Source organism: Onychostoma macrolepis, chromosome 06 (genome assembly GCF_012432095.1).
Source record: "Onychostoma macrolepis isolate SWU-2019 chromosome 06, ASM1243209v1, whole genome shotgun sequence".
Classification (NCBI taxonomy): Eukaryota; Metazoa; Chordata; class Actinopteri; order Cypriniformes; family Cyprinidae; genus Onychostoma; species Onychostoma macrolepis.
Window position 1 is genome coordinate 597,309 of NC_081160.1, and position 27,934 is coordinate 625,242.

Consider the following 27,934-nt stretch of genomic DNA (forward strand, 5'->3'; position numbering starts at 1 on the left):
TCTGCTAAGGAGTAATAATTAAACTTCACTCGATGCAGAGCAGCGCATGACAGCAGATCTGAATCTGCTCTGAAGCTCTGACGGCTGCAAACATGCTGAATCCTGAACTGAAGCAGTATTAATGCAGCATCTCAGTTCTGATTCTAAGCTTCTGAGACGGATTCATTCTTCAGGATGACCGCTGAGGCTCGAGTCTCACACACACTCGGAGGGAATGTGTTTATTCATGTGTGTGTGTGGGCTGCTGGGTAAAGAGTTCCTCATACTCCTCTTCAAAACACACGCGTTTGAGTCTCTCCAGAGAGACCAGCGTAAGAGCTCCCTGAAACACACGCCACACACAAATCATCACACCGCTCAGCACACCGCTCATGTGTGTCATTACAGCAGTACAGACCCAGGTGAAGATGGAGAAGAAGGAGAAGGTGATGGCGGCCCGCGCCGCGTCTCCGCCCGACCGCAGCGGGTTGTCCTCCGGTTTGGCCACCTGCCACTGATTGGCCAAGAAACAGAAGCCCACGAACCAAACGAAGGACCAGAACGCTGGAACAGACAGACACAGACACACAGAGGCTTTACAGTCACTGGAAAAATGAGTTTTACTAGAAGATATACCAATATACCTCATATATTTTAATCTTTCTACTTCAAAATTTCATGTTACTTGCCACGTCTTCATGAAATTTTCTAGCAATTTCTGAGTGAACATTTTTTCAAATTGTTTTTTGTATTCTGTGTTTGTACATCATAATCTCCTATAATTTGTAATAATTATTATGATTTACTGTGTGAACCGTACACTGTAAAAAAAAAAAGTTGAGCCAACTTAATATTTTAAGGCAACCAGCTTCAGCAGATTTTTGAGTTTTCTCAACTTGTCGTTTTAAGTTTATACAACAAAAATTTGAGAATCTCCCACAAAAATAAGTTGTGCAAACTCAAAAATCTGCTGAAGCTGGTAAAAACATTTTTTTTTAAGTTCGCTCAACTTTTTTTTTTTTTTTTACAGTGTACCTTCCTGTAACTTTATTAATATTTGATATACTTTTGAATGTTAAAAGAAAGCGTTCTTAGAATATTACAAATATACTTTCAAAAAAATGTTAATTTTGGTTGAAAATCAAGTTATTATAATGCTTGGATAAATATTTTTGTAACTTTAAAATAATGTTATTAACAACAAGAAAACTGGACATTTTGACATTCTTGAGCATGACTGTTCAACAAATAATGTTATATTTTGGGTGAAAATTAACTTATAAGAACATTTTAATAAATATTTTTGTAACCTTCAAATAACGTTATAATAACAACAAGAAAACTGGACATTTTAACATGTTAGGAACATTTCAAAACAGTGTTTGCACAATGTAAGGTTGAGTTCTCTTGCTTGTATCAGTCGTGAGTATTACATGTGTGAAGATGTACCTGAGGTCCCCACGTCGGCCAGCACGGCTCTCTTGCGCTCTTTGACGCTGCTGATCTGTGGGAAATAGGCATCTAAAGCCAGGAAGGCCATGCAGCTCAGGAAGGCCAGCGAGCCCATGCTGACCGCGTAGTTACAGGCGTTCTGGTTCCGGTTAAAGACGCAGAACTGCTCGACCTCATCGGGCCTGTTGACGTAGCCCTCGTTAGCGATACAGCCGAAGATCACCAACGAGAAGAGCTGAGGAGAACAGAACACACAGATAATTACGCTCTTCAAATGAGCACAACAGGGGTCTTATCAGTTCTCCTTTACTGATTAAACAGGCTGTTATTTCTACGTCTGACAGTCACAGGACGTTTTCAAGGAACACAAAAGTCAAAATATAACATTTGATTTCTCGAGACACGAACAGGTGTTTTAGAGGCTCTTGCACATAAAAGTAAATATAGAAACGAGTTTAAAGCAAGTGAAACAAGGAAACTGTACAGTTTGTCTCTTCAGCTGAAAGAGTCAAAAACAGAAACACACAGGTGTTACAGATCAAGCATAAACATGCCCAACTTCCCTTTTCTCTTCTGAGCATCGTAGTGTGAATCTCACTGCGGTCAGATGCTGGGAACTAACGACTAATTACTGGAGTAACAAGAAAGCAGCATAGTTGTGTAATGAAGCCTTTATACAGCATATTAATACACTTCCATTCAGACACTTTAGTTCCAAACAAAGTCACGGCAGAACCGCTTCAAGCCAGTCTGAATGAATGGATTATTCTGTGACTCAGTAATAAAGAGAGTACATTTTTCCATTTCTGAATGAATTGTTGTTGTTGAACAGATTGGTTGAATTAATGATTCAATGACTCATTCTTTCATAAAGACAGTCAATTGTTTAGTCTCTAAATGAATCAGTGTTATTGAACAAATAACATAGTTCAAAACTATTTATGCAGTCGTGTGTCGCCACCTACTGGTGTAACTATGTAACTTACAGAAAGAGTCAGACAGTCTGGAACAAACACACACAAGCTGATGAGATGAGATGCACAGATGAGCAGAAGAACAGAGATATTTATAAACACTGGGACTCTCTGCTCTGGCAGGAATGGAAAAGAACAAGCTAATTACATCACAAACAACACAAGCATAAATCATGTTCAAAACAACCACACTCAGCTTCTGAACATGTTTTGCTCTTAAAAATACACAGATCAGTCTAATAAGGAACCGTCTCAGCTCTGCCACTTTAATGAAATAATGCTAATTGCGTTTCTGATATGATTCAATAATCTCATAATTTACAGTAAATTACGCCTGACCTCATGGCCATGATGAAATCTTGTTCAGTAAGTCAGCTTCACAATAAACAGGAAAATAACAGAACCAATCATACAAACTTCATCAAATATGAGACAAATCCAAATTTGTCCAAAAATACACTAATCAGCTCACTTTAGAATATATACTGAGCATGTGCAGAATTCATGTCATCACTCATAACTTCAAGAACGGCAATCTTTATGACTGAAAAACTCAAATCTGTTCACATCTGAACCCGAACGGATTGGACACTGGATACAGGTTTGTGTGTGTGTGTGTGTGTGTGTGTGTTTGTAAGAGATGTGACATTACAGCATTTATCAGGGTATTCAGTTCAGAGTCAGCATCACACACACACACACACACACACACACACACGCACACACACGCACACACACACACACACACACACACACACACACATTCATTCATTCATTATATATGAGGCTGATGGTGGAGCTGATCAATATCAATCCATAAGATTTAGCAGCAGAACAGTGTATTTTTGCTGACATGATGATGGTCAGATGCATGCAGTAAGTTCATGTTAAAGTGTTTACATGTGTAAGTAATAACTGGATTCTGTCAGCTGCACATTGAGAGAAATACCTGCACTGTAAAAAGTAGTAACATGCAATTCTTAATTTAATTATTTCTTAATTTAGTTATTTCTACCTTTTCAACCCATAAAATTCATTTCTGATGGTATAAATAACTATACTTAGTTTAATTTAGCAATATTAGGCCTGAATAATATTTTGACTTGAATAAAATCAGTTAACTTTAATGTTAGGTTACCTTCTTTTTTTTTTCAGCGTAGAAGGACTGGTCAGTGGAGTTTACATGTGCTCGGGTCAGTTAAGGTTTTGTGTCAGTTTGTCTTTTGTTAAGAAGATCTAAACACCAATGATTTTCAACACAAACCAACTAATGCCAGACAGTAAATCTCCGTTAACACACACACACACACGCACGCATGCAGCTTCCATCGACGCATATTGTTGTTATAGTGAGCTAATGATACTATTTTCTAACCTCTGAAGCCCCACACAAACCTGACTAACAGTACTTCCATGCAATAGCGTGCATTTAAATCAAGCGCATCCTTTAGTGCATGCATTGCTCCGGCGCGCGCTGCTGAGCCTGAAGCGTCGCGCGCAGCATCGGATGCTGTTTAACGTCAGTCTGAACCTCCACCTGCTGTCTCTCTCGCTGGAGATAACGGAGCGTACCCAGGACACGATCCGGAGGCCGGTGTGCGGCTGCTGGATGAAGGCGAGCGGCTCGAAGGCTCCGCCGGCTCTGGCCGCGCCGAACGCGCCGCTCTGCTGCATCTCTCTCTCGGTGTCTGTGTCTGACTCTCTCCGCCGATTCTGCGCGCTCCGGAGAGGAGGAGAGAGCGTCGGGAGCGCGCGCTGGCTTGTGAGGCGCGTGCTCGTGAAGGATCGATACAGATTCAGTGAACATTTGTGACCCTGCAGCACAGAAGCAGTCATAAGCAGCACAGCTATATTTGTAGCAATAGCCAACAATACATTGTATGGGTCAAAATTATACATTTTTCTTTTATGTCAAAAATAATTTGGATATTAAGTAAAGATCATGTTCCATGAAGATATTTTGTACATTTCCTACCGTAAATATATCAAAACTTAATTTTGATTAGTAATATGCATTGCTAAGAACTTCATTTGAACAACTTTAAAGGTGATTTTCTCAATATTTAGATTTTTTTGCACCCTCAGATTCCAGATTTTCAAATAGTTGTATCTCAGACAAATATTGTCCGATCCTAACAAACCATACATCAATGGAGAGATTATTTATTCAGCTTTCAGATGATGTATAAATCTCAATTTCGAAAAATTGACCCTTATGACTGGTTTTGTGGATCACAAATGGACAAATACACAACACCGCGATACATTCGTATTTGTGCATATCCTTTTCTCAGACTGCTTAGTGTCTGTCTTGTTCATTTTTTTATTATATGATTAGGCTACTGTAAGAACGAAGCATATTCCATATGCAACAGTCAGTTGTATAATTAAAAAAATGTTTAAACACATTAAACAACTGCAAAGTTTTCATTGCTTTCAAGTTTTTACTTTTGGATATTGCTTCCAAATATATTTATAGTAAATATATATATTAATATCAATCAATGAAATATCAATTTTACATTCCATTTAACTTTGCCTCTCTTCTTCTTAATCTATTTATCATTCTTCCATTTAATTCCTAATGGAATGATGGATTAATTCATTAACGATTTTTTTTTTGTTTTATTTATTTATTTATTTTCATTCATTTATTGGGTTCCTGTTTAATTTCAAAGTGAAGTTATACACTGTAAAATGATTTTTTGAAGATGTAAATAAAACAAAGATTGTTTGTAATCTATTAGGCTATTTTAAAGAAACTATTTCAGTTTTCTGCTTCAAAGTTTCACGTTTAATTTAATGTGTTGCTCGCCGATTCTTTATAAATGTTTGTGAAATGTACTGGTAGTTTCTAAGTGAAAATCGCTGATTAATCTTTTAACAACTCCAACTCCGTGGATTCTTATATAAATGATTATGAGGGAATAAAGTTATTTTTAGCTGCGCGTGTGAAGCGTGGCCTCTAGTGGTGGATTTCAAACCAGCTACGTTAACGTCAGAGTGACGTACGTCTACTGCGTCACGCCGTTCAGCCAATCGCAGTGCTCAGATGAGAAGCGTAAAGCGTTTAGACCAATAGCAGCGCTTTATCTCAGTCGCTAAGCAACGCTTTAGGCTCAGGTTGCTGTGGCGGAAGGAAGAAACAGTTAAACGCCGCGATAATCAACACACATTCTGCTTCATATGTTATCAGTTAATTATTATTAATCTCTGCCTTATGGTGAAATTAAGAGCTAGATGTGTTGTCGTGGGTAAGAGCGCGTTTGTTTGTATATGCTTATGCGTATGATTATAAACGATGGCAGAGGGGGTTACATCTGAATTTTCTCACACATACGTGATTGATTTCTTTAACAAATTGTTTTGTTTCCTATTTGAGTTTATGTATATGCTTTATTTGATTTTTTTTAAATTAAGTTTTTTAATTCTGTATTTAACCTCAGAGATCTCAAAGTAAAAAGAAGTCTGATTTGTAGTGGCTGTGCTTTAAAATTAAATTATTATAATCTTAATTCAAGTGATGAATGATTCTGAAAGTCTGACAGTAATCAGTGTTGAGTTCTACTGTGAGGTTAATCCTGCCTGCTTTACATGTTTGAAAATGATTAACAGTTGAAAACATTCATTAGAAATTTAGAAAAGTAATCAAAAAGTAATCAGTTGTATTCAGTTACATTACTTTAATAAAGTCATTGAAATAGTTACACTATGTTTTACATTTTAAATAGGGTAAGTTGCAATCTGTCACCTGATACATTTCCAAACTAACCTTCCCAACATTCATGACTGACTGTGTGTGTGTGTGTGTGTGTGTGTGTGTGTGTTTGTGTGTGTTGTTTGTGTGTGTGTGTGTGTGTGTGTGTGTGTTCAGGAGACGCGGCGGTGGGGAAGAGCTCGCTGTGTCAGATGTTCCGCAGTGACGGCGCTGTCTTTCAGAAGAACTACACCATGGTAAGAACAACACACACAGAATCACTGAATAGAGTTACTGAGATCAACTGAATAGAGATGATGGGTGTATTAGAGCACAGGTTTGCAGACTGGGGCCCGGGGACCCAAAGGGGCCACAAGAGAGTAACACAGGGTCCATGGAAAAGTTTGGACAAAAACAATAAATGGAAAAAATTAATTAAATAAATCAATGAACAAAAAAATTAAATAATTAAATAAAAAAAAAATTCTAAAATAATAATACAATATATAATATATAATAATAATAAAGAGAAAGAGAGCGAGAGAGAGATGGGTGCAGATCACGGCACATCGACCACATCATCAGCAAACACAGTGAAGTTCAATCACACTTTAATGTTGCAAATGACTGACTGATTGATTGATTGGTTGATGTTTTGCAGAATGTTGGTGTGGAGCTGCTGGAGAAATCAGTGTCCATCCCAGACACCAGTGATGCTGTGGTACACACACACACACACACACACACACACACACACACACACACACACACTCTCTCTCCCTCACACACGCACACACACACACACACACACACACACACACACACACACACTCTCTCACACACACACACACACACACACACACACACACACACACACACACACACACTCTCTCTCACACACACACACACACACACACACACACACACTCTCTCTCTCACAATCGCACACACACACACACACACACACACACTCTCTCTCTCTCTCACAAACACACACACACACACATGTTTGTTTTTGTGAAAAGTGGGGACTCTCCATAGGTGTAATGGTTTTTATACTGTACTTACTGTATGTGCTATTGTCCTACACCAACCCTACACCTAAACCTACCCCTTACAGGAGACTTTCTGCTATTTCAGATTTTCAATACACTCCATTCTGAGTGATTTATAAGCGTTTTGAAAAGTGGGGACATGGAGTAATGTCCTGAAAAGTCACCTTCTCCTTGTAATACCTGTCATACCCTTGTTATTATACACATCTATGTCCTGATTTGTCACAAAAACGTGCACACACACACACACACACACACACACACACATCATACCTGCTGATTGATTGATTGACTGAATCATTGATTGGTGTGTGTGTTGTCTCTATCAGGAGTTTTATATCTATGATTCAGCCGGACGGGAGCCGTTTGCAGACGCCTGTGTGAACATGGTGAGTTAAATAAAAACAACCCAAACACACTCAATGTGACCCTGACGTGTGTGTAACAATGTGTGTGTGTGTGTGTGTGTGTGTGCGCGTGTCAGTGGAGTCAGCCGTCGCTCATGTGTGTGGTGTTTGACATCACCAGCGAAGCCTCGTTCACCAGCTGCAGCCGCTGGATCGACAGAGTCAGAACACACTGCAACGGGCTGCAGGTGCCAGGTCAGAGGTCACGGACTCACACGCATCATACACTAACACACACATTAACTCACTCACACTCACACACACACACACACACACACACCAATCGCGTAGCTACGGGTGGGCCTGGCCCACCCACTTTCATCTGTGGCCCACCCAATAAGAAGTTTGTAATTTTCCAAATGGATGTAATTTATTAAACGATACTAATAAACGTCTTATTTCACTGTAACTTTATTAACAATATTAAACGCTTGTTTTCATGGTCAATTACAGGTCGTTTTCCCTCTTCCTGTAGGTGCATCATACGCTTGTCAAAATGATGATTCGTCCGTTTCTGTTAGTCCCACCCACAATGTTATGTTTACGACCTATGTTTACGACATAAGGATATAATAGTAAAATGTGCGCGTTTGTGAAGTTAAATTTGAAAATAGTCTAGTGAAGCAAACATAAATCAGATCAATTCTTTTAAAAAGTAAAAGTCTTTAGGACCGTCTACAAATGAAACCCGACAGACCTGAGGGTGCTGGATTTATCGATCGGAAACTTCTGAACCAAGTTTGAAACATCATATTAGCATAGGCACAGTGTTTGATTCACTAAACAGATGCGTCCTTTGTGGAAAGAAACACACAAACGTTGTGCTAGATCCTGGTCGCCACAACAAACTGCGTAATTTGCAGCTGCGCACATTTCTGTGGTCCTCGATGCGCGTGAACTGACAGACGCTTGATTATGAGATCATCAGCGAAGCCCCATGTTTCACACTGAGGTAATGCTTTTTAATAAACTTCCTTTAGTTAACGTTAGTTAATGCATTAACTAACATTAGCAATATGTTTGTTACCGTGTTTATTCATCTTTGTTTACCAGCTCAGGCAAATGTTAACAGATACAACTTTTAATTTTAATAATGTCCTATTAGTAAATTTTGAAATGAACATTACAGTTTTTGCCTATTGCTTGAACACTTTTTGCAAAACTTCGGCTCATTGTGTCAAAACTTTACACACAAGACACAACACTGGGAAATAAACCAGTCACATCTATGTCGAATTGAAACTCTGCTATCAAAACCTAACGATCCTCAGATTAGCAGCAACACATTAGTGTACTTTATATAAAACACTGCAGTCTTTAATTTTCACTGTTTTTATTCAGTTCATCAGTTAGCATTCTGTGAAGCTCAATGCAACACTTAGTTTTTGTTCTGTTTTTTTCCAACAAAGGTTTTCACAACCAAAAATGAAAGTACTGAATACATTGTAAAGTACTAAAATGACTAAAACTGAAGCTAAAAATAAAAAAATAAAAATGACAAAAAAGTCACAACAAAATTACTCAAATGAAACGTAAAATTTACACTGAAAACTGAAATTTAAATTGTAAAGCTAAAAGTAAAACTGAAAATATAAAAACAAAAGCTAATTCAAAATATTATTATAAATTCTAATAGTATGTAAATAACACTAAAGTAGTCACAGCATCACATTATCATATTTTTACATGTTTTGTTGATCTTATCGAGCTGATTTTGTCATGTGATCAAACAGCATCAGTGTTTTAGAGAAACACAAACCACAAAACCTCCCAGAATCCATCCTGATAAGACTGACTGATGCTTGAGATGATGTCACTTCCTGGAGGATGCTGTAGTGAGGTCAGCTGTGTTTGTGGTCAGGTGTGCTGGTGGGGAATAAGAGTGACCTGTGGTCCAGGAGGGAGGTGGACGCCGCTGCCGCTCAGGCTTGGGCTCAGAGTCATGGGCTGGAGTATCACGAGACGTCTGCTGTGAGCCAAACATTGCATCTTCATCATCATCATCATCATCATCACTGTCTCTCTGAAGCTCTCTCTCTCTCTCTCTCTCTCTCTCTGTGTGTTCTGCAGAAGGAGATCGGTCAGTGTGAAGCTCCGTTCCTGAGTCTGGCTCGAGCGTTTCTCTCGCTCTATCAGGATCAGACTCAGATCATCCAGAGCCTCGTTTAACCTCATCCACAGTCAGTCATATGCGTTTTGTACATTTCAGTGTCCTGTTGTGTATTTTTTCTGTGGTCTGAGCTCAATAAAACTCATTCCTTTCTAAATCTGACAAGTGTTACAGTTAATGAATCTTGAGTTAGTTATTTTAGTCTTAAATTAGTAATCTCATGATCAGTGTTGAGGGGAACGCATTACAAGTAACGCAAGTTACGTAATCGGATTACTTTTTAAAGAAGTAACTAGTAAAGTAACACACGGCTTTTTAATTTAGAAGGAAATATCTGAGTTACTTTTTCAAATAAGTAACAGTTCCTGTGTTTCTCATGTACTGACGGACAGCTCTGGTGTTGCCATGTTGAGAGAAATCAGGAGTAAGAACATGATCTTACTGTAGTTCTAGACTAAATATCAACATTATTTATCATCTCACCTGCACAAAAACACATTCAGTGTTCTTCACAATCAATAAAAACAGTCAAATGCAAACTCAGAATATTATACAAACCTGCTATAATTAAATATGTTAAATAAGACACATTACATTTATGTATTTAATCACATTTCTTTAACCAGTGTCTTCTCTGCTGACCTTCGATGATCCAATTCAACCATACTAAGCAAAAATGACACATTTGTGTTTTATTTTTGTTATTGCTGAATAGTGTTGAACTTTCTTCTCCTGCGTCATATTCTTCATGTGATTAGTTTGACTGTACAGACGTGAATTTACATTTCCTTCAGTCTGAGGCGCATTCATTTCACTTTTGTTGTGAAAGGGCTTTTACATCTGTAAAAGAAGACATTTTTTATATTAAAAACAAACAAGCAAGCCCTGCCCAGATTTAAAAAGTAATTCAAAAGTAACGTAACACATTACTTTCCATAAAAAGTAACTAAGTAACGTAATTAGTTACTTTTTTAGGGAGTAACACAATATTGGAATGGATTGCTTTTTAAAGTAACTTTCCCCAACACTGATCATGATACAGTGTGTTACAGAGTTACATTCTGAATAATTACAGTGGTGGCCACCTTTTTTTGCCTCCAAAACATGATTTAATTTCATGATGTTCATGAAACATGCAGATGGTTGCTCTGAGCTCAACAAACATCAGATGAAGTGTTTTTATCTACTTTTAACTTTAATATTTGATATGTCCACCTTTTACAGCAATTACAGCGGCACATCTCTCTGGTATAGTGTCTGTATATTTCCTGAGAACTTCAACATTAATGTTATCCCATGCCTTCTGCAACTCAAGCCAAAATACAATAGATCTGTCCAGTTTATTTTCTAACTCACCCCAAATTTGCTGGATGGGGCTGAGGGCCGTACTTTGAGGGGCCAGTCCATCATTTTTAGTTCCGGCAATAGTTCGTTTTATGGGTATCATATTGGCCAATTCAACAAAAACAACTGAAACCTCTGAAATATGCCAAGTGTTCTAACAATTTTGGCCACCACTGTATATAATAAAGATGTTGTTTTCGATTTTCATTACGGCACTCGTTGACGGCCTTTGTCTGCGTGAGTGGTGACAAAGATAAATCACAAACCGCTGACAGCAATAAAAACACAAAACAGTTATTTGAGAGAAATAACCCACACACACAAACAAACAATAACTTACACACTCAAATGCACACACACACACACACACACACACACACACACACACACACACGCACTCACACACACACACACACACACACACACACACACACTCACACACACACACACACACACACACACACACTCACACACACACACACACACGCACGCACGCACTCACACACACACACACACACACACACACACACACACACACACACTCACACACACACACACACACACACACACACACACACACACACACACACACACACACACACACACACACACACACACACACACACAATGAATGAGTGAGAGTTGGATCTCAGTGTCCGTCTTCATCCTGCAGCAGATCTGAGTCTGTGATGCTGCTGAAAAACCAGCCCGAGCGCGTTTGTTGGTCTAATCTGGTCTAGTCTAGCAACTATTTCTGAGGATGGTTTGAAAAAACACATGCAAATGAGTCGACATGAATCCAGCTCTTATTATCCATGATGATTTTATTGACTTCTGATTTGCTCTTTTGTTTTTTTTGCGTCTTCTTGAATCAAGAAGTCTATGTGTGGTTTATTAACAGATGTTCATATATTCATGTATGTATCTTTTCATATATTTATATATAGCCATGTATCATTAATACGTTTATAATGACATATAAATCGCGGCCGGTTAGTGGGATCATTTTCTCTTCCCTGGGTTCACAGCGGCCACGAAGATTCACAGTATTTATGCGCAACAAAATGAAGCAAACATGAAGAAAAGATATTTCAAGAGCTCTCAGTCCAAACGCTGTTGCTCTGATTCGTCACGCGGTTGAAAACTTGTTAGTTTACGGAAGATAAGAAAATCATGCATTTCACGTTTCTTTTTTGGAACTTGGAACATGTAAACTTGTCATCATCATCATCAGTAGTGTTAGAAATGAGTCCGTCTGTGGCGGAGCGGTTCTCCTCCTCACCTGTAGGGGGCGCTGTCTCTCATACAGGTGTAGTGCGACGATTAGCGTCTTTGGTGTCTTTCTGGATGCAGTTGTGCACCTGAAGGAAGTCCGGCTCTCTCTCGGAGTTGTACATCGGTGGCGTGCCGTGAGGAGACTTCAGCGCGTACATGGAGATATCGGTGGAGGGCAGCGCTCCGAAGGCCTTGAGACCCACAGGCGAAGTGTCGCGCGAGTGCGAGGGCTCGGTGGAGCGGCTGGAGGAGCGCGAGCGGCGCCGGTAACGGTAGCGGTAGCTGGGGATTCTGCTGATGGCGGACCCCTGAAGATAGTCTCCTCCTGTGCTGGTCCGAGCACGAGCCACACGTAACTCTCGGTGCCGGTCGATGAACATGTGAACGGCCAGAACGCCCACCATCTCCGCCATGATGAAGGACAGCGCCCCGAAGTAAAAGCTCCAGCCGTACGAGTAGCTGTTCTTCTTCGAGTCGCTCTTGGACGGGTCGCCCGCGTTGGCTGATATGTACACGATTATCCCGATGATGTTACTCAGACCTGAGGATCGGCACACACACAGAACATCAATCACACACTGTAAAAAAAAATTATAAGATTTATGGTAAAAAAAAGGCACCAGAATTTTACCGTAAAAAATACGGTAACAACATTTTAGGATTTAAATACCGTAATTTCATTAACTGATATAATGTTACCGGTTTTTTTTTTCAACTGCTTACACACGTTTTCAAAACTGTACTTATTTGTGACCCTGGAGCACAAAACCAGTCATAAGGTTTTTTTCAGCTTTTTTTTTAAAGCTGAATAAATAATCTTTCCATTGATGTATGGTTTGTTAGGATCGGACAATATTTGGCTGAGATACAACTATTTGAAAATCTGGAATCTGAGGGTGCAAAAAAATCTAAATATTGAGAAAATCTCCTTTAAAGTTGTCCAAATGAAGTTCTTAGCAATGCATATTACTAATCAAAAATTAAGTTTTGATATAATTACGATAGGAAATTTAAAAAATATCTTCACTAAACATGATCCTTACTTAATATCCTAATGATTTTTGGCATAAAAGAAAAATTGATCATTTTGACCCATACAATGTGTTGTTGGCTATTGCTACAAATATAGCTGTGCTGCTTATGACTGCTGTTGTGCTCCAGGGTCACTTTTTTTTCAAAACTTGACACACAAATCCAAGAATTGCACACAGAAAGTGCAAAATGCCTCACATCTCTTGCAAAACGAATCACTGCATTCAAAATATCATAACGCACCTCAAAAGCAAACATTTGTCTTACGTTGCAAACACCTTTGCCATAATATTATATTTTTGGATATATCATATACACACAGTTATTCCAAACCTAAAGCTCTTCTGTCAGGAGCTCCTGTGTACATTTCTGTACAAGATTGAAAGTAATTGGCAGAGAGATGTTGAAAAATTCACAGAAAACACGAAAGCAAGATTGAAAGCAAACTTTTTTTACTACAAGCATTTGCACAGTATGAAAGAAAAGAAATACATCAAGCATGTGTAGTTGTGTAGATGTGTGTTTATAGGGCTGTTCTAAAGCCATGATCGTTTGTGATGAATTAGTGAGGCATTTTGATTGGTTGTGTTTAAAAAAGGAAATTAAGACACTTCCTTTTGTGTGTTACATAGAGAATTGTGTGTTGAGTTTTGCAAAAAGTGTTTTATGAAATTAAAAACTGAGTCAAAGGCTGAGAATTGGTGTATGGTTTTGCAGATTTGGTGTGTGCTTCTGCTGTTTGAGTGACAGGTTTTAGAAATTGTGTGACAAGTAAAGATGTTGTGTGTAAGCAGCTAAAAAAACACTGTAACATACCAACCTAATGAAGTACTGAAATCTGTTTTGTACCTTTGTAATACACTGATAACCACAAAGCAGGTGGCGATGAGAAAGTCACATGATGAACCAAAGCAGCTTTTATATACTAACATATATAGAAGGTGCTCAGTGTCATTCACACAAACACTAAACACCATCATGGTAACTCACATGAAACTCAAATAATGGAATAAACATTAATTTAACAACATTAGGTGTAACATACAAACCATAATGTACATAACTGATAAGAAAAAACTAAGAAGAAACAAAAACCAACAACAACAACAAAAAAAAACATCAAATTTGAAATGTAACGCAGGGAATTCTGGGAATGTCAATTTACGGTTATTTACTGTAAATTATACATTCTTTTTCCACTTCCAAAAATGGAATACTACTGTAAAATTACGTGTAATGCCCAATACAGTTTTTCATAGTAAATAGTAGGGGAACTTACCGTTAACCATTTAACAGGTTTTTACTGCAGCATTTTTACAGTCTTTTACCGTTAAATTCACGGTCATTTCTACAGTGCATGTATGTTTGTGTGTTAAACATTAGATGATGTTTGGGGATCTGGAGCAACTTTACCACTTCACAAGGTGCATGGAAACAAACTGTGAACAAGAATGTGAAAAAAAGATTCCAGCACTACTTGTGGTAAAGAAACTTTAATGTTTAACAATACCGACACATTTTGGCCTAAGAGCCTTGAGGAAGGATACCCTGAGGGAGGAAGACTCTTAGGCCAAAACACATTCTTGTGTTCAACATCAGAGCTGATAAAAAATGTATTTATTGTTTTAACCCTCTGGTGCTCCTTGCATGGTCAAAATGACCAAAATATATATTTGCTTATTTCGATGAAATGTTCTATATTTTAGTTTGATCATGTTTTTATTCAATATTTTATGCATAAAGTATTACATAATTTACATTAGTGCTGTCAAACCATTAATCGCGATCCAAAATAAAAGTTTTTTGTACATAAAATATTTGTGTGTACTGTGTATATTTATTATGTATATATAAATACACACACATGCATGTGTATATTCCATAAAAATGTTATGTTTATATATAAAATATTTATTTTTATATATGATATAAATTATATATTAATATAAATATATATCCATGTAAATATTTAAAAATAATATACATGTATGTGTGTGTATTTATATATACATTATAAATATACACAGTACTCACACATATATAAAACGTACACAAAAACGTATTTTGGATGTGATTAATCATGATTAATCATTTGACATCACTAATTTACATATGTTTTGTTTAATATTATATAAGGGAGGCGCTTGGCAGATTATTGAAGTGTATAATGTTAAAACGTGAAATAAAAAAGTTACAGAAGTTTCTTGTTATGAAAAATGAACAAAAATACTATTTTCAAATTTTATGTGAAATATATACTTTCCAAAATTTTACTCCAACACTGCATGAAAATCAAAGCCAACAATCTAAACAAGTTGTACTCCAAATTTGAGTTTGATATCACAAAAAAAGAGCTTTCAGTAAGACTTTGTTTGAGTGCAGTACCGAACGTTTCCAGTAGATGCAATTTACCCGTTTGTTTCATCCCCATTCACGAACAATACAAGGGCGACATTTTTTTTTCGCGTTTTCTAAGTTTTTTGGTCAAAAATGACCCAACAGCAAAAATACATGTTGTATTTACACCATGCTCATACATGCTATCCTAGCATAACTTGATCAATCACAAACTTGAAGTAATTTTCCATAAAATTTGTTTTGAAACCAGGTTTATTTGTTTTCAGGTTTAAGTTATGTTTAATGTGTGTGACCTTACTCAGCCCACTCTCTGTGAATGTTAGTCTAATGTGTGCCGAATGTTTAGGACTCTGTATGCTGAGTTGAAAATCTCAGAAATATAGTGTTAACTTCTTCTTCATGAAGCCAAGAGCAACAGATACAGCAGAACAAACTGAGCTGTAAGCAGCAAAATGGAATCAAATGAATCAGCTGAGATACACCCTTAAAGCTGGTGAAGCGCGCGCACCTGCGGATACGAAGAAGATTCCTGCGCTGAGGATGATGTTGTGTCGAGTCTTGTAGAACTCGCTGGCGGCGACACAGAGGCCACCAATGAACAGCAGGATCACACTGAGGATGGGGAAAATACTGGAGGCCCGGACCGCACCTGAAACACACACACACACACACACACACACACAAATCATGAGACGCTGGACGTCTGAACCACATCACAGTGTGTTCTGAGCAGGACCTGCCCTCAACAGTCAATCAAAGTCCATTCAGCCAATCAGATTAGAGCTTGATGTGGGCGTGTTTCTCCTGGAATCACTGTGATCAGCCAGTGTTTGAGAAATCAGGGTCACTGTCATTAACTAAAATGATTAAAAACAGTTCTTTTTCAACTGCTTACACACATTTTCAAAACTTTACACACAAATCCAAGAATTGCACACACAAAATGCCTCACATCTCTTGCAAGAAAATTTGTCTTACGTTGCAAACACCTTTGCCATAATATTATATTTTTGGATATATCATATACACACAGTTATTCCAAACCTAAAGCTCTTCTGTCATGAGCTCCTGTGTACATTTCTGTACAAGATTGAAAGTAATTGGCAGAGAGATGTTGAAAAATTCACAGAAAACACGAAAGCAAGATTGAAAGCAAACTTTTTTTACTACAAGCATTTGCACAGTATGAAAGAAAAGAAACACATCAAGCATGTGTAGTTGTGTAGATGTGTGTTTATTGATTGGTTGGTGATCTGTGAAGCACATGTGAGGAGTTAGTGATGAATTACTGTGGCTTTTTGATTTTGATTTGAAGGACATCAAGAGAGATGTTTTTCTGTGTTACATAGAGAATTGTGTCTTGTGTTTTGCAAAAAGTGTTTTATGAAATTGAAATAAATAAACTGAGTCAAAGGCTGAGAATTAGTGTATGGTTTTGATTCTTTGGGACTCTGCATAGGCGTAATGGTTTTTATACTGTACTTACTGTATGTGTTATTGTCCTACACCAACCCTACACCTAAACCTACCCCTTACAGGAGACTTTCTGCTATTTCAGATTTTCAATACACTCCATTCTGAGTGATTTATAAGCGTTTTGAAAAGTGGGGACATGGAGTAATGTCCTGAAAAGTCACCTTCTCCTTGTAATACCTGTCCTTGTCATTATACACATTCATGTCCTCATTTGTCACACACACACACACACACACTCGTACATGACCTTCATCACTGTATCTGATTGACACACATTCTGCTCTCTCGTCTCTCCTGTGTGAAGACGTTTGTCTCTAAACTCTCTCCAGTTTCTCTGCTCAGCGTTTCTGTGTCTGTTTAACTCTCTCTCTTTCTGATTCATGATAATGTTTGTCTTCTGTTCACTTTATCTGCCTCTCCTCAGCTCAGCTCAGTTCCTTCATCATCATCATCATCATCACACACACACTGCATTTACACACACAGCTGTCTGGATTATGTGACTCTGACCTCTAATCAAGAGAGTGTGTGTGTGTGTGTCATAATTATTGATTGACTGATGACATCACAGCATGAGGTCATCACTTCCTGTCAGTCACATGACATCACTCCGAGCCCATCGATCCGTCCGGACCGAGCTTCAGTTCAGGAACACATCGAGCCTCAGAAGAGAAAATCTTTGTTTTATTCTAAAACTGTAAACTGTGTACATTCACGGTCATCTTTATTTGTGTTTCATGCAGCCGAGTATTACAGCATCTTTGTCTCTTTCATCCTGCGTCGATGAGGAGGAGAGGATGAAGAGCGCAGGGCATTTCAGAGTTTTGACCCATATAAACTGCAGTGAAATATTTATAGAAATAAGTGACCTAATTAAAGACTTTAAAGAGCAGCAGCAGCTCTGAGCAGCAAACCATCATCCTCTCTCTCTCTCTCTCTCTCTCTCTCTCTCTCACACACGCACACACACGCTCTTCATCTCACCATCATCATCATCACACACACACACACACGTTTGACTTACGCAGGAAATACTCTGATGCATCGGCTTCATAGTCGGCGTCTTCAGGAAAGTGATCGATGTGTTTACACATGCCTTTAAAATTACCTGACAGAGAGAGAGAGAGAGAGAGAGAGAGACATTATAAAGCAAGCTGTTCAGTGATGATTTCTGTTTCTGCTGGTGTAAGTTCAGAAAAAGGATCATGTTTAACAGCTGAATTCTCAGTCAAGAACTAAACTACACATAATCCTCAGATCCACCAATCAGAGAAGACGATGTTACCATGGAAACACAAATTATGGCAAAAGTGCTCAATAGTGACCTCATAAAGTACTCTGAATGACGTCATCGGGTCTCTCTGCACACTCCAGCTACTCCAGTAAGATTTTTTAGTAAAAGAAATGAACACTTTTATTGATCAAGGATGCATTAAATTGATCAAAAGTGACAGTAAAAACATTTATATTATAATGTAACAAAAGATTTCTGTTTCAAATAAATGCTGTTCTTTTGAATTTTCTATTCATCTGTGAATCCTGAAAAATAAAATGCATCACGGTTTCCACAAAAATATTGTGCAGCACAGCTGTTTTCAACATTGATAATAATCAGAAATGTTTGTTGAGCAGCAAATCAGCATATTAGAATGATTTCTGAAGATCATGTGACACTGAAGACTGCAGTAATGATGCTGAAAATACAGCTGCGCATCACAGAAATAAATTACAGTTTAACACATATTCACATAGAAAACAGTTATTTTACATTGTAATATTATTTCAAAATTTTTACTGTATTTTTTGATCAAATAAATGCAGCCTTGGTGAGCAGAAGAGACTTCTTTCAAAAACATTAAAAACTCTTACAAATCCAGGTGTAATTTATTTCTTCACATTACAGTCAAGCAAAACTCTTAAAACTATAAATATCATAAAAAATATAATAAAATATATTTAATAAGATAATATACTATGTTTTATATTTTAAAAATATAAAAAAGGTGAGGCGGGCCAGCTTTAGTATTCCCCTCCAGCCTCAAATGATGAGTGCTGCTGCTGATGTGGGTTTGACCTCTGACCTCTGACCCCTGTCACATGATCTCTCTTCCCCTGTAGGATGACTGTGCTTCTCTGTACAGACGCTCTCTCTCTTCTGCTGCTGTACGCATGCATGTTGCATAACTGCATTACATAATTCACTGTTCTCCACACGTGAGTATGTGTCAGTGATTAGGAGCGTGTCTAACAGGATTACCCTTATTCCACTGATCTCTGAGATGGGCTTGCACACACACACACACACACACACACACACACACACACACACACACACACTCCCTGGCCCTGTGTGTTACGCTGTGGACTGTCATCACCTTTCAGCGGGTGTGAAATGTGCTCAGTGTAGCTGGAAACGTCTCAATATCTATCCGTCCGTCTGTCTACAGCAGCTCTGTCTCACTGCATCACCTGCCTCACGCTAACATAAAGCATCTCACTGCATCAGCACCTGTCTCACCCTTCCAGATGTAAAGACTAACTTTGATAGATTGACTGTAGTAACTGTATGAGAGTCTGATGGGAAACACACACACACACACACACACCAGCTTTCTAACAGATAGGCAGCAGCTAGTGAGACTGGGGAAATTCATGTCAAACAGCCGCTCCACCAACACTGGTGTCCCCCAGGGCTGTGTTCTCTCCCCGCTGCTCTTCTCCCTCTACAGCAACGACTGCACCTCTAAAGACCCTCTGTCAAGCTCTGTCAAGTTCGCAGACGACACCACAGTCATCAGCCTCATTCAGGACGGTGACGAGTCTGCTTACAGACAGCAGGTTAAAGAGCTGGCTGTCTGGTGCAGTCTTAACAACTTGGAGCTGAACACGCTCAAAACAGTGCCCCCCCCCTCCCCCCCATTATGCAATAACAATGTGCAATATCCTTATATTTATTTGCTACCACCTCCATCCTAGTACATCCCTGCATCTCCTTCTATTCTATTCCACTCTATCGTCTATAGCACAACTGTACATAAAATCATTTATGTTTCAAATTATTTTTCTTTTTCAATTTTTTTGTTTATTTATATTTATATATGTGTGTGTTTTATTCTCATCTTATTTTTATTGTCTGTGTGTTGTTGTTGTCTCTGTAAACTGGAAGCTTATGACACTAAAATAAATTCCTTGTATGTGCAATAAAAGCTCTTTCTGATTCTGACTCTCCATAGGCGTAATGGTTTTTATACTGTACTTACTGTATGTGCTATTGCTCTACACCAACCCTACACCTAAACCTACCCCTTACATGAGATTACAGGCATTTTTTCTTTCTCAAAAAAACTAATTCTTTATGATTTATAAGCCTTTTGAAATATGAGGACATGGGGAAATGTCCTCATCAATCACCTTCTCCTTGTAATATCTGTCATACTCACGTCATTATACAAATTTGTGTCCTCATATGTCACAAAAACGTGCACACACACACATATTGATTTCATCATCTCTAGTATCTCGTAACTGAGTCTTTATCTTACAGACTCTTTCTCATCAGACACAAATGTGGACAGGCTCATTTAATCTGCTCTCTCAGGAACAGGAGTTACAGCTCTGAATAAAGCAATTCTCTGAACAGAACGCAGCAGTAAATCAGCAGAGGACACAGACTGAGCCGCTGTGAGAAAATTTAAAGTAATCAGCATTAAAAACATTAACCCTATCTATTTCTTAAATGCATGTTACAGATGTGAACAATTGTTTCATGCATGCTTTTCATTTGTCCCTCGACACTTTGTAATCAAAATGAAACGTCAGGTGATGTATTTGCTCAAAAACTCCGCCCCTCAAGCTCACGCTCACCTGAGAACCACGCCCACATCTCAACAGCCAATCAACAACCGATGCAAAGAACCAAGTCCCGCCCTACATTTGTTTCTTTTTCAATAATCTCTTTACTCAGACGTTTGTCATAGAAAAGCAGAAAAGATTTGCTGCTACTTGCGTTACATTGTGATTTTAAGCACGTAGTTTAACTCGTGTATTAATCTAATCTGAAAATGTTACAGATTCATGCAAGCATTTCCATTTTGAATAAATTTTGAACACAAGAAAGACTGAACCAGCACCGCAAAATGGAACGCAAAAGTATAAATCAGACTCGTTTGGATCACAGAATCCAAAGCCCTCTCCACCGCAGCCCTGAGGGGTCAAAGGTTAAAAGCTTCATCTGATCTCAGACCTGCTGATCTGATGTCATCCTAACCAAACCATTCTCTCGTTTTCAGATCCTGCCACTTTTGAAAGCTCTGCTCCTGTATCCTTGCAGCTGTTATTCATAAACAAGCAGAATTTCATGCAAATTATTTGTTATTTGTGTGTTTCAGTCACATCATTTACAGATTCAGCATCTACCAGAATACATAATTCCACATGTAAACTGATTGCTTTGCATGTTTTGTTTACAGAAACACTCCAAAATATTGGGGTCGAAATATTATAATAATAGATATAATAGATCATTTAATTTAGTTTCTTAAAGAAGTCTCTTCTGCTCACCAAGGCTGTATTTATTTGATCCAAAATACAGTAAAAATTGTGAAATATTATTACAATGTAAACTAGCTGTTTTCTATGTGAATATCTGTTAAACTGTAATTTATTTCTGTGATGCAGCTGTATTTTCAGCATCATTACTCCAGTCTTCAGTGTCACATGATCTTCAGAAATCATTCTAATATGCTGATTTGCTGCTCAAGAAATATTTCTGATTATCATCAATGTTGAAAACAGTCGTGCTGCACAATATTTTTGTGGAAACCATGACACATTTTATTTTTCAAGATTCACAGATGAATAGAAAGTTCAAAAGAACAGCATTTATTTGAAATGGGACTCTTTGTAGCATTTTAAAAGTCTTTACTGTCACTTTTGATCAATTGCTGAATAAAAGCACTAATTTATTTATTTATTTTTTATCTTGCTGACCCCAAATGTTACAGTACTATAGGCTACTAATAACTAAGTTTATATAACTGAACATACACAATTTGGACACAAGAACAATCCTCTTCTATTATTAGATGTACTTTAAGTACCACTTCAGGTCAGATTATGGACTATAACTTGTGAACATTATTGATTCATGTCAGAAGTGTTTCTGTATGTAAATTAAACTTACATACAGAAACACTTCTGACATTAATCAATAACGTTCATCCACATGATTTCAAACATAAAGCCATCAATCTAATCAAATCTCTGCAGTCACAACATATAAACCCTGGAACAGAACTAAAAAAATCAAAGTGAGTCCAGAACAAAAAAATTAAATCTAATGTATCAGACGAACAATTAGATGAACATTAAATAGAATCAGATCAAAGTTAGCAATCTGCTAAACGACTTGAATACACAAGCATCCTTATGCAGAGCCACGTTTATGTGTCACAGTTATGTGTGCAGTTCATAATCAGACTCCGCTAATGATGTGTTTCCAGTATTTGATCAGTCCGTCTATCATCTACTCCATACAGAATAACCAGAAATTTAAACCAGACTTTATGCTAATATAAAAGATAAAATCCTGATGCTCCAGTGAGGTCACAGAGGTCACAGGTGACCGCTGTCTGGACAGTGACATAACAGGCCATCAAACCTCCAGACAGAACATTGATCCAGCCTCCATAGGAGTGCCACAGAAATACTCGTCAGAAAGTGTTATGCACAACACAACACGAACATTAAAAGCTGATGAGTTTGTTTGCACTCACAGATGGACGCCGGATCATATTTTAGAGCTTGGTTTGCCTAACGATGTCCTGTATGTGAATGTGGGGTTCATGTTAGGACAGACTTCACTAAAACAAAGGGAACCCTAAAACAAAGTCGGATGCCAACAGCAGCTGTGTAACTCAAATCATTCTGTTATTGGCTGCTCTACAGCCATCAGTGTGGAAATAAACCCCTGAATTATTCAATGCATCATTTCTGCTGGATCAGTTTTGCACATTAAATAAAGTGTTATTTGGACTGTTATTTGGATAACTATAAAGGCAGATGATGCACAGCCACAGAGAATTAATACATTCCCTCGGACTAATCATTCTGAGGATACTCAATAAACTCAGTATCAGCCGGAAATAAAAGAGAATCGACTGAAGTCAGGCCTCATTGGATGAATTGATCAGCCATTCCCGTCGGATTCGTCATATTTCACAGCTGATAAACCGCAGACTGGAGCAGAAATTACCCCATTCAGTTCAGTGAGGAAATTCAAAGCATTTAGACTTTATAGTAAAAACTATTAAGACAGTCTATATAGTTAGGCCTACACTCTTTTCTGTGAACAGGTTTTTTTTTATTTTTATGGATTTTAACATGATAAAATGTGTTAAACAGACAAATACTGCCAAAAATCTTGAATACTTTAAAAACTGCATAACAACTACAGTCTGTTCACTGGAAAACACGGGTGAAAATCACAAGATACAATCAGGATGTGTGAATTAAAGAAATAGTTTAGCCAAACATGAAATTTAGCTGAAAAATGTCCTCATCTTTAGGCCTTTCGAGATGTAGATGAACTTGTTTCTTCATCAGGTTTGTAGAAATGTGTCTCTGCATCAGTGTCTCAGCAATGGATGCTCTGCAGTGAATGGGTGCCGTCAGAATGAGAGTCCAAACAGCTGATAAAAACATCACAATAATCCACAGCACTCCAGTCCATAATCCATAATAACACTTCCTCCAGTGAAAAAGTGCATCTGCTGTTGTCTCTCACATCAAAATCCAGCCACATATTTGTTTAGAGCTGTTTTGGCATCTGTGCAGATTTCTCTCCTGATTCAGACCAGAACACGTTTTCACTGGAGGAAGCGTTATTATGGATTATGGATCGTATTTTAGTTGAAAACGTCTTAATGCTGGGTTTGTTTCAGCTTTTGTCTTCTCCAGATGTTAACTGATGGACTGGAGTGCTGTGGATTATTGTGATGTTTTTATCAGACTCTCATTCTGACGGCACCCATTCACTGCAGAGCATCCATTGCTGAGACACTGATGCAGAGACACATTTCTACAAACCTGGTGAAGAAACACTCATCTACATGTGACGGCTGAGAGTGAGGACATTTGCAGCAAATGTTTATTCATTGAGTCAAGTATTCCTTTAATACCATCCCGCAGGAGTTTAGTCTATAGGGAAATAAAATTGATTCGATACGGTCGGCGTCAGACCCCCGACACAGCAAGCACTGGATCTGACCTGAACAAAACTAAATCAGAAACTCATTGCTCCTGCAGCTCCAGAGGGTCACACCGTCAGCTGCCAGTCACACTGTGGCTCAAACCGGAAGTGCATCTTGAAGCTTGTTTACACATGGACAGAATATATGAATGCATTCAAAGATAAAATATGGAAGAATCTTAACGCAGCGGCTCTCGAGCTCTGAGAAAGACAACACAAGCATCACAAATGTACTCCGTATGACTTGTGCGCTTCACTCAGTGATGCCACAGAAGAACCATTTTTGGTTCACCAAAGAACCTTTAAGTGATCCATTTTTTTTTCTTAGTGTGAAGATCATCTAAAGAACCTTTTTCCACTATAACGGACCTTCAAGGATCTTCACGGAACCATCATCCACGGGACCTTTATATTTAATATTCCAAGCCTTCTATAGATTTTCAGCGAATAATGGCTTAAATTTGGATCTGTTTTTCATAGAAAACTATCATATGACCTTAGCAGACTTGGAATACAGCGCACAAGCCATACGTATGGTGAACTACAAAGAGCTGCATGAATGTTCTCCAGAACTTCTCCGTTCAGATGCGGTTCTTCTCGGAGCCCTACCTTCCAGACAGCAGGTCCTCCACAGACCAGAGTGGGTCATCACCTCCTCGTTCTTCTTGCTGGTCTCGTTCTCATTAGTAGTCTTTATTTTGCAGACCCCGCGTGAGTAGAGCCAGTAGTCCGTCCCCACCGCGATGGTCATCAGACTGAAGGCGGCGAAGGCGCCCACCGTGGTCAGGAGCATCTGGACGCCGCGCTCAAACACGCCCATGTTGCCGCATTCTACGAAAGGGGAGCCCCCTTTCCTCTTGATGTATAAGAAATAAATATTTGTGGATTTAAGAGGACAAAAAATAAGAAGAAACGGGGCGAGGGCCCTCGAGAAGGAAGACAAACAGCAGGCCGCTTCTATACTTACACTTACATACTAATGCAACTCATCAAGTGATGAACTTGACCCAGATAGCACATGTACATCTGTTAAAGATCGCTTGATCTGGAAAGCATCTGCTGTGTACAAACATCTGACAGACGCCTGTAAGATGTCAGTTTTACATACATTCGACATCTAATAGACGTCTATTTGACATCTGATAGGAAACGTCCTTTAGACGGATCGCAGATGAGCAAACACTCTAAAAAAATACGTCTTGCAGATGTAAATGCAGACGTCAAATAGACGTCTGTACGCGTGCTATCAGGGGAGCGACTCTCCAAGCATTAAATGGGAACGGAACACGCTGGCAAAGGTTAAACTCATCTTCACTCAATCTGGCCTGTTCTCGATCCGATCCAGCTGTCTATTGAGGGCATGGGAGAGAGACTGAAGGCTCCCGGTGAGAATGTGAATCCTTCACGTTTCCGAACCGCTGCCGGTCCAGCAGTCGCGTTCGCGTTCGCGCATCCATGAATCTAATATTCCAAGAATGGATTCTAAAACAGTTTGGGGTGAAAACCATTCAGGGCTGCGACGCGTCAGTGAAATCAATCCATCCTGGCGAATGTTAAAGAAAAAAGCGGATAGCTTATTAGAAAAAAAAAAAAAAAAATGAAACGTGAAATCACTCGCTTGCCTTTTTCCTAAAATTCTGGTCTCCAGTTTCCATAGGTGGCCTCTATTCCGTCGAATGCTTCGTGAATCCGGTCCGAAGAAGCGACGCTCCACAGCAGCCCTGCTGTTCTCCCGTTCACCGAAGCGCTCACATCACACCCGGTGCCCGTCTCGCAGCCCACCGGCGCCATCAAACACACATACGAGCGGAAGAAAAAAACCGAATCACGACGGATGCACAAAACCGTCTCACCGAACGGAACAGCGGCGCTGAATGAACGGCTGATTCTATTCCGTCTTTCTGCTCGGTGTCTGTCTGTCTGTCTGTCTGCGAGATCTTCAACCCCGCTTTAGTTTGGCGTCAGAAACCTCACAGTCCTTCAGAATTCCTCGAAGAATTCCAGAACGATGCGGATGCTGTTCCTCCAGATGCGTGACTGAGGAACATCTGGAGCTGAAGGCCCAGACAGTCTCATCTCAGTCTTTCAGACCTCGGATCTGGCGCTTGATCACATTTTAGGTTTTATTTCGTTAAAGCTAGCCTGTGTGGTATTTGGTGTTCAGCAGTAGTGAGGATCACTGGAGGACTGATGGATGCTCTGCAGCTGGTGCTGAGGCTGGACGGATCCTGCTGTTACCAAGGCGACTGTCTCCCTCTCGCGATGGATTCAGCGTTAGAGATGTGAGAGCATTACAGCAGCCAAACATTAACCCTCGTTTACATGTCAGCACTGATGCTCGTGACAGACAGCTGGACTGTAATCATTGCATTACTGCTCAGATCGTCTCAGGATGAGAGAGAAGCAGGAGCCACTCTGACAGATCAGCTTTTGTTTAGCCATCAGTGCTCCAGAGCAGAGCAGAGGACACACTTTACATTCAGGACGCGCCGAGAAGCAGCCAGTGCGGCACACGGAGCGAGAGATCAAGAAGATTTATGAATTTAGAATACAATGCAGTGACGTCACGCGAAAGCAGGCTCGCGATTGGCTGCGGCTCTGGCTGATGGTGCTGCAGTTGATGTGTCTGTGTTCCTCATGTCTCCATGTCTCACATCACACACACACACACACACACACACCATCAACATCAGACTGAAAAAGCAAAGCAAAACACCAAAGGCACACGTCACTCACACAAGCAGAAAAATGAAAGAGAAATATGGAAATCAAATTTGCATAGAATAAAATCACATTTGTTTTTTTTGTTTTTTTTTAATAAAATGCTTTGACAAAAGGTAAAAGTAAAGTTACTTCATTTCTGGGTTTCACACACACACACACACACACACACACACACACACATAATATATACACTTCTGCTCAAAAGTTTGGTATCAGTAAGATTTTTAATGTTTTTTAAAGAAGTTTCTTCTGCTCATCAAGGCTGTAACTATTTGATCAAAAATACAGAAAAAAAACTGTTATTTTGTGAAATATTATTGCAAATTAAAATAACAGTTTTCTATTTCAATATACTTTAAAATATAATTTATTTCTGTGATGCGCAGCTGTATTTTCAGCATCATTACTGCAGTCTTCAGTGTCACATGATCTTCAGAAATCATTCTAATATGCTGATTTATTATCAATGTTGGAAACCGTTGTGCTGCTTCATATTTTTATTTTTTTTGGGACCTGTGATATATATTTTTAGGATTCTCTGATTTAAAAAAAAAAATTGTGTTACAATATACAATACTATTCAAAAGTTTGCAGTCAGTACATTTTTTTCTTTTCTTTTTTTTTAAAGAAATTAATGCTTTTATTCAGGAGGAATGTGTTAAATGAATAAGAAGTCATAGTAAAGACTTATATTGTTAGAAAAGATTTCTATTTTGAACAAATGCTGCTCTTTTTAACTTTGTATTCATCAAAGAATCAAAGAAAAAAGTATCACATTCCAAAAAACAATCTGAAGCAGTTT

At 38.7% G+C, this 27,934-nt stretch overlaps 3 protein-coding genes across 9 annotated transcripts in view; 1 reads left to right on the plus strand and 2 right to left on the minus strand.

Moving 5' to 3' along the window:
- LOC131542473 (synaptogyrin-1-like) overlaps positions 1 to 4,256 on the minus strand; it is a 6,109-nt gene extending 1,853 nt beyond the window's left edge. Inside the window, exons 1-4 of one of the 4 annotated variants that reach the window (XM_058779197.1) lie at positions 3,978 to 4,256; positions 1,429 to 1,666; positions 398 to 543; positions 1 to 322 (exon numbers count right to left, since the gene is read on the minus strand). The exon at positions 1 to 322 is cut by the window's left edge and continues 813 nt beyond it. In XM_058779197.1, the coding sequence (XP_058635180.1) occupies positions 221 to 322; positions 398 to 543; positions 1,429 to 1,666; positions 3,978 to 4,241 (750 nt within the window). In that variant the 5' untranslated portion in view covers positions 4,242 to 4,256 and the 3' untranslated portion in view covers positions 1 to 220. Of the gene's footprint in view, positions 323 to 397; positions 544 to 1,428; positions 1,667 to 3,942 lie in introns of all 4 variants that reach the window. The other 3 variants (XM_058779196.1, XM_058779194.1, XM_058779195.1) reach the window with 3 other exon arrangements.
- A 1,258-nt stretch (positions 4,257 to 5,514) lies between these two features.
- Positions 5,515 to 9,857, plus strand: ift27 (intraflagellar transport 27 homolog (Chlamydomonas)). Its single transcript, XM_058780246.1, has 7 exons — positions 5,515 to 5,659; positions 6,280 to 6,359; positions 6,764 to 6,823; positions 7,487 to 7,546; positions 7,642 to 7,759; positions 9,426 to 9,535; positions 9,635 to 9,857. Exons 1-7 carry the CDS (start codon positions 5,626 to 5,628, stop codon positions 9,731 to 9,733), a joined length of 561 nt encoding a protein of 186 aa, XP_058636229.1. The 5' UTR covers positions 5,515 to 5,625; the 3' UTR covers positions 9,734 to 9,857.
- Positions 9,583 to 26,922, minus strand: cacng2b (calcium channel, voltage-dependent, gamma subunit 2b). 4 transcript variants are annotated; one of them, XM_058780245.1, is made up of 5 exons: positions 25,018 to 26,922; positions 18,184 to 18,267; positions 16,192 to 16,332; positions 12,301 to 12,834; positions 9,583 to 9,628 (listed from the first exon to the last, which is right to left on the minus strand). In XM_058780245.1, exons 1-4 carry the CDS (start codon positions 25,226 to 25,228, stop codon positions 12,320 to 12,322), a joined length of 951 nt encoding a protein of 316 aa, XP_058636228.1. In that variant the 5' UTR covers positions 25,229 to 26,922; the 3' UTR covers positions 9,583 to 9,628; positions 12,301 to 12,319. The 4 variants fall into 4 exon arrangements, with proteins under 4 accessions (XP_058636228.1, XP_058636226.1, XP_058636227.1 ...); XM_058780243.1 differs by lacking the exon at positions 9,583 to 9,628 and adding an exon at positions 10,379 to 10,514; XM_058780244.1 differs by lacking the exon at positions 9,583 to 9,628 and having other exon boundaries at positions 11,626 to 12,834; positions 25,018 to 25,264; positions 25,382 to 26,922.
- Positions 26,923 to 27,934: the final 1,012 nt, after the last annotated feature.